At 40.4% G+C, this 11,031-nt stretch overlaps 1 protein-coding gene across 1 annotated transcript; it reads right to left on the reverse strand.

Moving 5' to 3' along the window:
* Positions 1 to 2,119: 2,119 nt before the first annotated feature.
* LOC102706537 (beta-galactosidase 4) lies at positions 2,120 to 6,698 on the reverse strand. The gene is made up of 17 exons (XM_015833313.2): positions 6,273 to 6,698; positions 6,050 to 6,145; positions 5,853 to 5,965; positions 5,638 to 5,704; positions 5,451 to 5,543; positions 5,195 to 5,338; positions 4,978 to 5,066; positions 4,777 to 4,882; positions 4,593 to 4,680; positions 4,321 to 4,439; positions 4,059 to 4,223; positions 3,798 to 3,967; positions 3,600 to 3,703; positions 3,399 to 3,508; positions 3,092 to 3,304; positions 2,753 to 2,955; positions 2,120 to 2,644 (listed from the first exon to the last, which is right to left on the reverse strand). Exons 1-17 carry the CDS (start codon positions 6,462 to 6,464, stop codon positions 2,536 to 2,538), a joined length of 2,181 nt encoding a protein of 726 aa, XP_015688799.2. The 5' UTR covers positions 6,465 to 6,698; the 3' UTR covers positions 2,120 to 2,535.
* Positions 6,699 to 11,031: the final 4,333 nt, after the last annotated feature.

Below are 11,031 nucleotides of genomic sequence, written 5' to 3' on the forward strand. Positions count from 1 at the left end.
GCTCCAATGGATTCCTTCACCCACTTTTCCAGACTTGACTCACTGATGACCAACAGTGGACTCCTCACACCTTTTCATTAGTGCTAATACGATGTTATCCGCGTCAGGTTTGCATTGGTCAGGCAGACACACACAAGCTTTGTAACATCCGAAAAAAAAAATCTCATGGTCATGGACAGGTACAACCTTGGCCAGTACTACCATGCCCTATATTTAGGCCTTTCGATTTAAAGAAAATTCATAGGAATTTTAGATTATTTTATTTTTATAGAATTTTTTCCTACAAAGCTTTTTGAATCAAAGAAATAAACCCTATGAAATTCCTATATAATATCTCTTTCCATACAAGTTTTGGAGAAAATTTAACAAGAGGTAGAACCTCATGGAAAAAAAATACTTTGAGTCTTTATCGATCCTCAAATTCCTATGTTTTTTCTGTGGTCCAATCAAACGGTCATTCCTATGTTTTTCCTGTGTTTTGCAATGCTTTTATACTTATATTCCTATCAGAATCATATGTTTTTCCTATTTCTCCGTTTTTTCATTCTTACGATTCAAAGGGCCCTTAGATTTTATAGCATTTTTAAGTTATACTCCCTCATCCGTATTTTAATAAATGATGTTATTTAATTTTCATCACATATTTGATCATTCGTATTATTCAAAAAATGTTATGTAATTATTATTTATTTTATTGTGATTGGATTTATTACTAAATATATTTTAATTGTAACTTATATTTTGCATATTTGCATTTTTTTTAATAATATGAATTGTCAAACATATGATAAAAGGTCAATGGTGACATCTATTAAAATATGGAGATAGTATTATACTTGCCTCAATCTCATAATATTTGTATTTTTAAAAGTTAAACTTCTCTCTCAAAAAATACATTGGTGGAGATTAATTTTATTTTACCCACGCTCATTTTTTACTTCATCTTAATAGGGGAATTTAAGTATTTTTTTTATCCCAACGAACTTTTGTCTATGCTGCTTCTTATGTTTGAAAATAAGATCATTTTTTTATCCTCTTTTGTTTGTTTTAAAATAATTTTTTTAAACAATCATTATATTAGAGTTTGTGAAAGAAGACAATAAATATATTGGAACTAGATAAAGTGAGACAATTACAATGGAATTTGACTGAGTGGACGGTATGTGTGAGATGGGTGAAAAATAAAATTTTGGAACGGACAGGGTATTAGTTAAATAATCAAATATTGTAGATTAATTTGCATATTCACTTAAATACAAAGTGTAGTATACAGTGAGAAGGGTAAAGACAATTTGGTAAATTAATATTTTGGTTATTGGCTGCTTGGATGAGAGACGTTTATTATACAAGAGTAAGCGACGTGCAATCCTCTATCACTGTGATCGAGCTTATGGTTGGAGTAAAGCTAAATGATCGTGTTACTAAAATATTATTTTTAATATTATAGTAAATTTTAAAAGTGTGATAGTTTATACTAGCAATATTAAAACATTATCCCGGCATTGAAACGAGATTTTAATTAAAGAAAATCATTACTAATCTATTATTATCACCATTTTCTGCTCATATTTTAATTGCTACCAAATTCGTCCCAAAATAAGGTTATTTTAAAATAATATTGTATTAGAGATCATGAAAGAAAGAAATAAATGTATTGTGAATTGTAAAGTATGGGATAGTTATATTGGAATTTGATAAAGTGGAGGGTATTTTAGTCTTTTAGCTTTTGTATTAGTAGTTATATGATGAGTGAAAAATAAGATTATTTTATAACTGAGGGAGTACATACATTTGTTACACCATCTACGTTATACTGATGACGGTAGTTGACATGTGGGCATCCACCATCATCACCGTTAAGTTTTAAAGATGTATAACGGTTGGCCAAGCGGCGTATTTACGAACGAAAAATAATTTGTAAGGATATCATTCGAATGATAGTTCTAATAGTATTTTTGTAATTTTATAGTGACAGTTTTGTAATAACATTTTAAGCTAGTGACAAATTTACGATTGTCCCTAATTTTCAAGGACAGAGAGATTTTAAAGCCAGCAGCATAAGAAGGGAGAAGATGGGGTGATAGTGCGCCAAGAATAAAGATGACACTGAATGAACAAGGTCACCAGCAATTTCAGATTTGCTGCATAAATCAACGCTCACAAGTAGCGCTCCAATCTATAGCGTCAACAACAACACAACAACAACAAAGTTACAAATGCTCTATGCACTGTAGTAGACATCTGACCAGTGGAAACGAACGCCTGTGTGCCGGCCGGTGGCCGGCGACGCAGCTGCCTGCCGTTCCTGCAGCCGCAGTGATGGCCGGCCGGCCAGACAACCACCTCTCCGACTCCCCAATAAATTAGCTGCTCTGCTCCTGTGCTTCTTCTTTTTTTTTTTAATGTGTAAGGTGTTCGTCTTGTGTGTATAAATACCGTCGACGAATTCTGCGTGCTCGGATGAACTAACTACTCCTCGCGCGCGTGTCGACGACTCGTATCAATCGTTGATCCATTGAGTTTGCTGGATCTTGTTCATGTGGTTCTCGTCGCCAGACTGACGCCGGCGAGGTCGCCGCCGTACTCCTCCAGCACCACCAGCAGGTTGCCGCCCGGCTTCAGCCATGATCTTGGCACATGGTACCTGTTTTTTCATCGTTGCGAGAGTTTAAATTCAGATGAGCAGAACTCGATTTCACGAGCAAATTGAGCGCTGTGAGAGGGGGAAAGAAAAAAAAGATGAACTTTTTACCATCTCTGGGACAGGTCGCCGCAGTTGGACCGGCACTTGTCCTCGTGGTACGTCCCGGCGTAGCTGCAGCCGCCGCAGCCGCCGGAGGCCTTGTACGACCAGTACCGGCCGGCGTGGTGGCCGTTCACCCAGATCTGGCCCTTCCCCATGCTGCCCATGTCGAGAGCCACCGGGTCGTTCCCCGCCGGCGCGCTGAACAAGGCCTGAGACGACGGCGACAAAGGAAAATTCAGCGACAAGTGGCAAGAATTCTCAGAAGGGTTTCGTGAAACTGATGAACTGTGATTCCACTTGGCATTGCTGGTGGTTCAGAAATTTTCTCCGGCGATCAACACTGACCTTGTGCCAGGTCAGTGGCTGATAGCCGCCGGCGCCGCCCCATTCGACGGCGGAGCTTCCGGCCACGGTGTGGAGGCCCAGCGATTCGCCTTTCAGGCCAACCCGGTATGTCCATTTCTGATGGCTGAGGTCCTTTGTGCCTCCATTCAGGCCGGAGAGGGTCACCGGCCCGAGGATGCCGACATTCCAGTTCTCAAAATGGTTGCCGACATTCTGCGAAAAACATCGCATTCCAGTGTTACAGGTGATTTCAGATAAGTTATGCCCAGGGTGGGGTATTCAGCTAAGCTGCTGTGGATCAACTCACAGGGAGACCAACTGCTGAGCTTAGGATGGAGATCTTGTTACTGCCCTGCCACATCTTCACACGTCCATTGTATGTCAGTTTGGGGTTGTCATAACCACCATAAACAGATCCTACAAAGGAAGCAGAGTATGAACAGTCAATAAAGTGATCGATCTAGATTTGAATCCAACATGAAATGGTGCTAAAGAAAGGTATTACTACCATATGATTTGCCATTGACGAACACCTGCATTGAGTGCCCAGCAGAGTAGACGGTGAGCTGAGGAGACTGGCCAGACTTCAAGTCGTTTGCACCAATGTTGACGCTACAACAAGCATTCATCAGAACTAAGGGAAACTCGTGTGGTTTCTGGTAGAAATGGCTGAAAATAGTGGCACATATCAAGGTTGGTCACTCACTATGTGGTGTACCACAGGTAATCTGACTTGTCCCATGTCATGCTTAGTTGCTCAACAAGGCCATCCTTTGTGAATGCGCTGTCGTCCAGCGAGTTTGTGTCCTCGCTATATGACTGCCAAGCAAATCGAACCACTGGGTTCATCTTTGGCAGCAAAGTTGGCTCCTTCACCTGTGCCATTATCAGGTAAGTACATTAGATCATGTGCTCCAGCAAGGTCCAGCTAGTTCACATAAAGATTCAAGCTTCAATGTTCCCAAACCGTTGCAGTGTTGAAGACCGCGGTTTTGCAGTCCGGCAGAATGCTGATGGACCAAGCAGGGAGGTTGTACTGCTGCCCATTGAACCTGACTTTGACTGCAGAATTCATGTGGTAGTTCGACAGGAACGCGGCGCACGCTCCATTCTTTGCCTTGAAGACGTATGCCTAAAGGATTTGACCAATCATGAGTCCAGGAATATCTGTGGATGATCACATCTGGAAGCTATCACGATATTGTGTGCAAGATTGTAGCAACACCAACCTTCTCATAGCTGCCAAGAGATTGTATTGTCGGATCGGTAGAAACCAGCACAGGCTCAGCCTGCTTGATGGCCTTGTGAAGGTCTCTCAAGTGACCCCATTTCGGTTGCCTAAGCAGACCTGAGATGTACATGTCACCCATTTTATCAAATGAGTCAAATCCATGCCAATCAAGATTACATACAGAAGATAAAAACCACAGTAAATTTCCGAAAAAATCCCAAGACAGCAGGCAGGAATTCAAGTTTATCATAGAAGGCAATCACTGCATACCAAATTCGTCAATCGGGGCATCATAATCATAGCTAGTTGCAATGAAGGGACCACCGGCCGTCCGTCCAAAATTGGTTCCTCCATGGTACTGCACCAGAGAACATGAAAATGTGGTCAGAACAAGTAAAACTGCATTCACTGCAACACCAGTGTTGGTGTGACCAGTGACCCCATCTCTTCTCACCATGTAATAGTTCACGAAAGAGCCACCCTTCTGTATGAATCTTGCCACAGCAAAGGCCATATCCTCCGCTGGCCGATGCGGCACCCCACCTCCGAAAGATGTAAACCTTCAGATACAGTAAAAATGTAAAAATGTAGTAAGATCACTCTCATCATACTACAATGGTAAGAATTGAGGAATGAGTTGGAACAAGAAAATTACCAGCCAGTCCAGGCCTCAGTCCACATAGCTGGCTTGTAATTCTTGTTTGGGCTGAAGTAGTCACAGTAAAAGCCATTGCAAGTGTTGATCTGCCATGGTTGGGGATCAAAAAGGTAAGAATTGGGACAGTGAACTGCACAACCAACTCATTCATTCGACGCCACTAAGGAAGGTGCAGTAGTTTGCTACTAGTGCAATACTACTCTTATCAATGTACCACTGGGTCAGGGGCGTCGTCCTGCTTGCACATCACCCATGGCACGCCGGTGTTGGTTCCGACGGCCATCTTTGCGGCCCAGTTTGCATACGGCTTCGCACCGCTGCCACCGACTGACTCCATTGGCCCAAACTCATTCTCTATCTGTTCGAATCAGTATCAGAACATCAATCACAAACATGTTCAGTTCCACTCTTAGCAGCATTGCACATTGAAATGGACTAAGCAGAGAACTTGTTCTTCTTCAGGGACTCACCTGAGACATGATGATCGGGCCACCTTGCCACTCAAACAATCCCTCGGATTTCATCATCGACACGATCTTCTCCACAAACTTCTGCATCTCCGCCTACAATTGCAAACAGCAGGAATTAGGCACACATGGAAGCTCAATTCCTATGAAATGCAAGGGATCACAATTGTTTGTTTGGTGGCAACTGTACCTTGAACGGGCCATTGTCCGTCCTGAAGCTAATGCCCGGCACATATTTCAACCAGACAGGAAAACCCCTGCAAGAACAGATGCGCAACAACAATAAGATCGCAAATGTTTCCAGCTGCAACAACTTGCAACCAAACAAATTGCAGAAAAAAAAGATACTGCAATTTTGCTCCAAAAAATCTACATGAGCTGCAGCTCTGTAAAATGTCTCAGTACCCAAAGTTCCACTCGGCGCAGACGTAGGGGCCGATGCGGAGGTGGACGTAGAGGCCGGCCTGCTTCACCAGCTTGACGAAGCTGACCAGATCGTACCTGTCGCTGAAGTAGTACTGCCATGGCGGAGAAGAGGAGGAGCGGAGCTCATGAGGCAAGAACCCGCAGGAGGAGAATGCGAGGTGAAGCCAAGAAAGTACCTGGCCCTGCACGGGCTCGTGGCCGTTCCAGAAGACGTAGGTCTGGATGACGTCGAGGCCGCCGTCCTTGGCCTTCTGAATCAGCCCCGGCCACATCTGCGGCGGCGGGCGGCGGCGGCGGTGGCGGCGAAGCACACAGAGAGCAAGAATCAGAACCAGAGCTAAGTTAAGCTAGGAAGAAGAGGCGAGGCGCCGCGCATTTGGGGGCAGGCGAGAGGGGAACCTCGGGCGTGCTCCGCGGGTAGTGGATGGAGCCGGAGAGGAGGATGCGGCGGCGGCCGTTGATGACGAGCGACCGGCGGTCGTACGACACGGCCGCATTGGCCACGCGCGCCGCGAGGGAGAAGGCCGCCATGAGCGCCGCGGCCAGCAGGACGACGCGGCGGCCGCCAGCAGCAGACGGCGCCGGCGCCATGGCCCCCCCTCCTCACACCTCCAAGCAAGCACCCACCCCCCTAGGCGGCACCTAGCTACCTCCCTCCTCGCTCCCTCTCTCTTGGCGTGACAGAGAGAGGAGAGGGGAGCAGTGAGCGGCTTCTTGGAGCAATGCGTGCAGAGTGAGTGGCCCGGCGTTCTGCCGAGGGCGGCAATGGCGAGATGGAGCGATTCTTGCAGGTTGCAGCAGATGGGCGCGCGGGTGCTTGTGAGGTTTTTATGGGGGAGAGTGCAGTGGGCTGAGCTGAGTGAGAACTGGGAAGTGGTGGAGGGAAAAAGTTGGCGCAGTGGAACTGGAACTGGAAGGGGGGTGGTGCGGGTGGGGAGGTGGGCCCACGATATTTCTCATTTATTCTTACGTGGGCCCGTCTGGTGCATGAGGAAATTTTGGTGTAGTGGCACATTTTTGCGATTCATTTGGGACCAGAGTTTTTTGAACGAAATTTTCGTTGATTGAATTTTTTTCTGTGAAAATACTGTGAGGCGTAAATATTGGTTTCCAGGACATCCTTAAACTGAAGAAATTTTTGAAGATTTTCATATTAATTGGTAGAAAATTCAAATCCTTGGGAAAATGTCCCTATGATATCCTTTGAATCAAAGGGAACAGGATGTCTAAGGGCTCCTTTGAATCACAGGAATAAAAAAACAGAAGAATAAGAAAAAATATAGGATTCTGAAGGAACGTAAGTGCAAAACAGAGGATTGAAAAACACAGAAAAAATGTAGGAATGACTGTTTGATTGGACACAGAAAAAAACACATGAATTGAGGAGAAATAAAGACTCAAAAGGATTTTTTTCCATGAGATTCTACCTCTTGTTAAATTTTCTCCAAAACTTATATAGAAAGAAGCATTTCATAGAAATTTCATAGGATTTCATAGGGTTCATTCCTTGGTTTCAAAGGGCTTATAGAAAAATTTCCTATATGAATGAAATTCTTTAAAATTTTTATAAATTTCCTTTGAATCAAAGGGGCCTAAATTTCTGTGTACTATTACCGCTCTAAAATATAATTATTTTTAGATTATTTAGTATATATTATCGTTGGGAAAAAACTATAGTATCCATTAATAAATATGGAATACTATATTAGGAGAGGTAGGTAAGTATAAAATAGGAAAAAAATTGAATACAAGGCGAATAATGGGACAAATATTATGAATAGTAACAGAAATGTTTATATTTCGATATAACATTTAAATCTTAAAATTATATTTTAAAATTCAGAGTACTATATTTCTATGCCTCCTATTCCATATAAACGAATTTTTGAGTTTTTAGATAGAATTTTCAACTCTTCGTCTTATTTAAAATATTTTTATGATTAATATTTTTATTGTTACTATATGATAAAATATGAATAGTATTTTACATGTGATTAATTTTTTTATTTTTAATAAATTTTCAAATAAGACGGATGGTCAAACGCTAATTCTAGAAAACCTAGAAATTGTTTTTTTTGGACGGAGCAGTAGGAAACAAGCTTTTGTACCTCACATTTTATTTTTCTTTCATAAAGTCAAATGCACTCTCTTCATTTGTCTCTAGTTTCTCTCCAAGACAAATAACTTCCTTCAATATTCTTGTGTTTATTTCCTGGAAATCATTCAAGACTCCACTGGAATACATGAGAGTAAAAATATAGAATAAACATGTGAATAGGATAGGATCGTATGGTTGAACGAGAGAATTGAAAAGAAAATTACTATGCAGGATTCTTGCCAAGAAGTTAGTGAATTCTCGTTTTTCCCTAAAAACATAGAGAGGGAATAGTGTTCCTTTGGACCAAAGGTAGTAAATCCTAGGAACCGAATGAGAGGCAGATTTAACATAGGAGCGGCAAGGGCTTAAGGCTCCACTACCCCGATAAAGCTATTGGAGCCCCACGAAGATCCTCCTAAAATTTTATGGCAAAGATCAATAGAAATAATGGTTAAAACTCCATCTAACTTATTTAGACCCCCTTATAATCTCGTTGGCTAGATGCGTCATTGAACTAAAGGCATCTGCATTTGCCAATTCAAAGGAATCCTACATCCTCCTTTTTTTTTTCTACGCATATCATCCAATCCGAATAAGCTGTCAAAGTCATCAGCTGTAGTATTCAATTATTCATGTTCCTACGTGTTTAGATTTGTTTTGTATGTTTTCCTTTTCCTATATGGCTATATGTTTAGATTTTTTTTCCTCTTCAAAGGAGCCCTAAAAAGGGGGAGGGAGTGGAATGAAGCCTTGCAGCAATGTAGGAGGGCGTGCTCCTGCGAAACGAAAATTTGATATTCTTTCGCCTAATTTCGAAGCTTTTGCAATGACACTGGCAAATTTGATTAGATTGGACAATGAACCTGCAAAAAGAAGGAAGCTTTATAGAACTTTGCATCCAGACTAGTACATGATTAAATTCAATTCAAAATAGCTAGCTTAATTTGGCCACTGTGCATGTTGCATCATCTGTTGTAAATTTGAAAAATACATGAATAGGGAAAAAACACAGTTATAGAATCGCACGACGTACATGCACAGTCCTACTGAATTTGTTGAATGAGTCGTTTGGATACTTGAAAGAAAATTTACATCAACTTTAGGGGAAAAATATTATTAGAATAGAGTTGAGAGGAGAGAGAAATATATGGTGCGTTGGACTTTTAAAGATAATCAAAACCATGAGGTTTGAAATCCTCCAAAAGGTGGAGGAAAGGAAGAATTCCTATATAATAAATTTCTAGCCAAATCCTTCAAAACAGATGGCTCCATAGGAGAATTTCTCTAGGGTTTTAAGCCTACAAATTTCCTATGAAAATCCTTTGTTTCAAAGGAGCCCTAAATATTTTTCTTGAACATGTTTTGAACACAAAATATATTTCATCGATCTCCCCAGAAAATAAGTTACCAAACATTGGTCCATTCATGATTCATGGTTGTAAGTAGAGCAGGTACAATAGCAGGCTATAAGTCAGCTATAAGTATATTTTAAAGAGATAAGAGGGGAGAGAGAAGAGAGGTATATACTAATTTGTAGTCAGCTGCATATGGGCTCCAAGATAGAGTGTATATGATATGTGGGACTATGTATTGATGTTTTATAGATAACTATTATATGAATTAGCTATTAGATTAACTATAGATAAATTGGAGCCAGTAGTTCTGGCTCAAATGCACGCAACCTGTTGGAGCCATCGGGTTCGTTATTTAGTACACACAAAATGGAATCCGTTCATTCGACAGGACAAAATCCACACGCCATGTCTGCTAGATCCGGCCGTGCGTGCTCCTCACACTAATCGTGCATGTGAGTGTGGCCAATACTATACTGTGTAGGCTACCACCCTTGCACACATGCCACTGTCACGGCCAACGCGTGGAATCCTACGTGCTTAGTACACGACAAATTAACACGATGGGCCACCGAAAGGCTGGTTTAGTTTTGTTGCAGCAGATATATGCAAATAATTATCCCATGGTTTAAAATCACGATGGGAATAATATAGAGTACCGAGCCAGTGACACTGACACCGTTGAGCCCATACGATTTGGTTTTTTGGAAAAATCAAATGTTATATTTATAAACAATAAAAAATATATGAATAAAAATTTTATAAATAAATATTGAAAAATAAACTATGATAAAAATATCTAAAATCAACTCTAAATTTATGAAAATTCAAATTTTTACGTATAAACATAAACATAAGAAAAAAACTGGGTTTATTTTTTTAGCAACTAACTAATTTTTTTAAGGTATACGGTGATAGACAGCGACAACATCCGTGACAGACCTCCAATAGTCGCACAGCCTAAACTCCAGGAGCTCGCCCCGCCACTACTGAGGGTGTTGTTTGATGTTTTATGGAAAAACCAAGTATATTTATAAATAAAAAATAACTTATAAGTAAAAATTTTAAATACGTATTATTAGCGATCTAAATGACAAGACTAGAAAATAAACTTCGATGAAAAATCCTAAAATCAACTTTAAATTTAAAACTAAAAATTCAAATTTTAATTTATAAGTATAAGCATTAGCGAATAGATGTAGGGTGTGACAATATATGTTTTTTTCCAACAACCAATAATATACGTGCTAAGTAGTAAATGTGGCAGTAATGTGCTATGCAAATAATCATTTAATGGATAAATCTCTTACAGCATCACCCGTAAGTTATAGATGAGACTACTTAGAGCATCTCTAATAGCTTATCTAAATTTGATCATCCATATTTATATTTAGATGATCTAAAACAATTTCATCTTTCGTATCTTTTTATACTAAATCATCTATATATAACATTCTTCATATCTTTTTGAGGATAAAGAGAACATCTAAATATGACATTTCTCTATTCTAATATGATGAATAACTCTGTTATAGCTTAATTTTTACTCTTTATTTTCTATTTTTAGAATAAAGGATAAGATAGCTGATCTATTAGGGCATCTGCTCTAGCTTCTCCAGAGAAAAGCGCGAGTTATGCAAAACAACAATTCTTGACCAGATCAATGACTAAAGCAGTAGAATTAATAGAAAACCGAGAAATATAAACT

Source organism: Oryza brachyantha, chromosome 2 (genome assembly GCF_000231095.2).
Source record: "Oryza brachyantha chromosome 2, ObraRS2, whole genome shotgun sequence".
Classification (NCBI taxonomy): domain Eukaryota; kingdom Viridiplantae; phylum Streptophyta; class Magnoliopsida; order Poales; family Poaceae; genus Oryza; species Oryza brachyantha.

Bases quoted from the DNA above. Each gene is read 5' to 3' on its own strand.
- LOC102706537 (XM_015833313.2), bottom strand. From the start codon at position 6,464: ATGGCGCCGGCGCCGTCTGCTGCTGGCGGCCGCCGCGTCGTCCTGCTG. The intron at 3,968-4,058 runs GTTTGGGAACAT...ATAATGGCACAG, and splicing joins CGGTCTTCAACACTGCAACG to GTGAAGGAGCCAACTTTGCT. The intron at 2,645-2,752 runs GTAAAAAGTTCA...ATGAAAAAACAG, and splicing joins GGCGACCTGTCCCAGAGATG to GTACCATGTGCCAAGATCAT.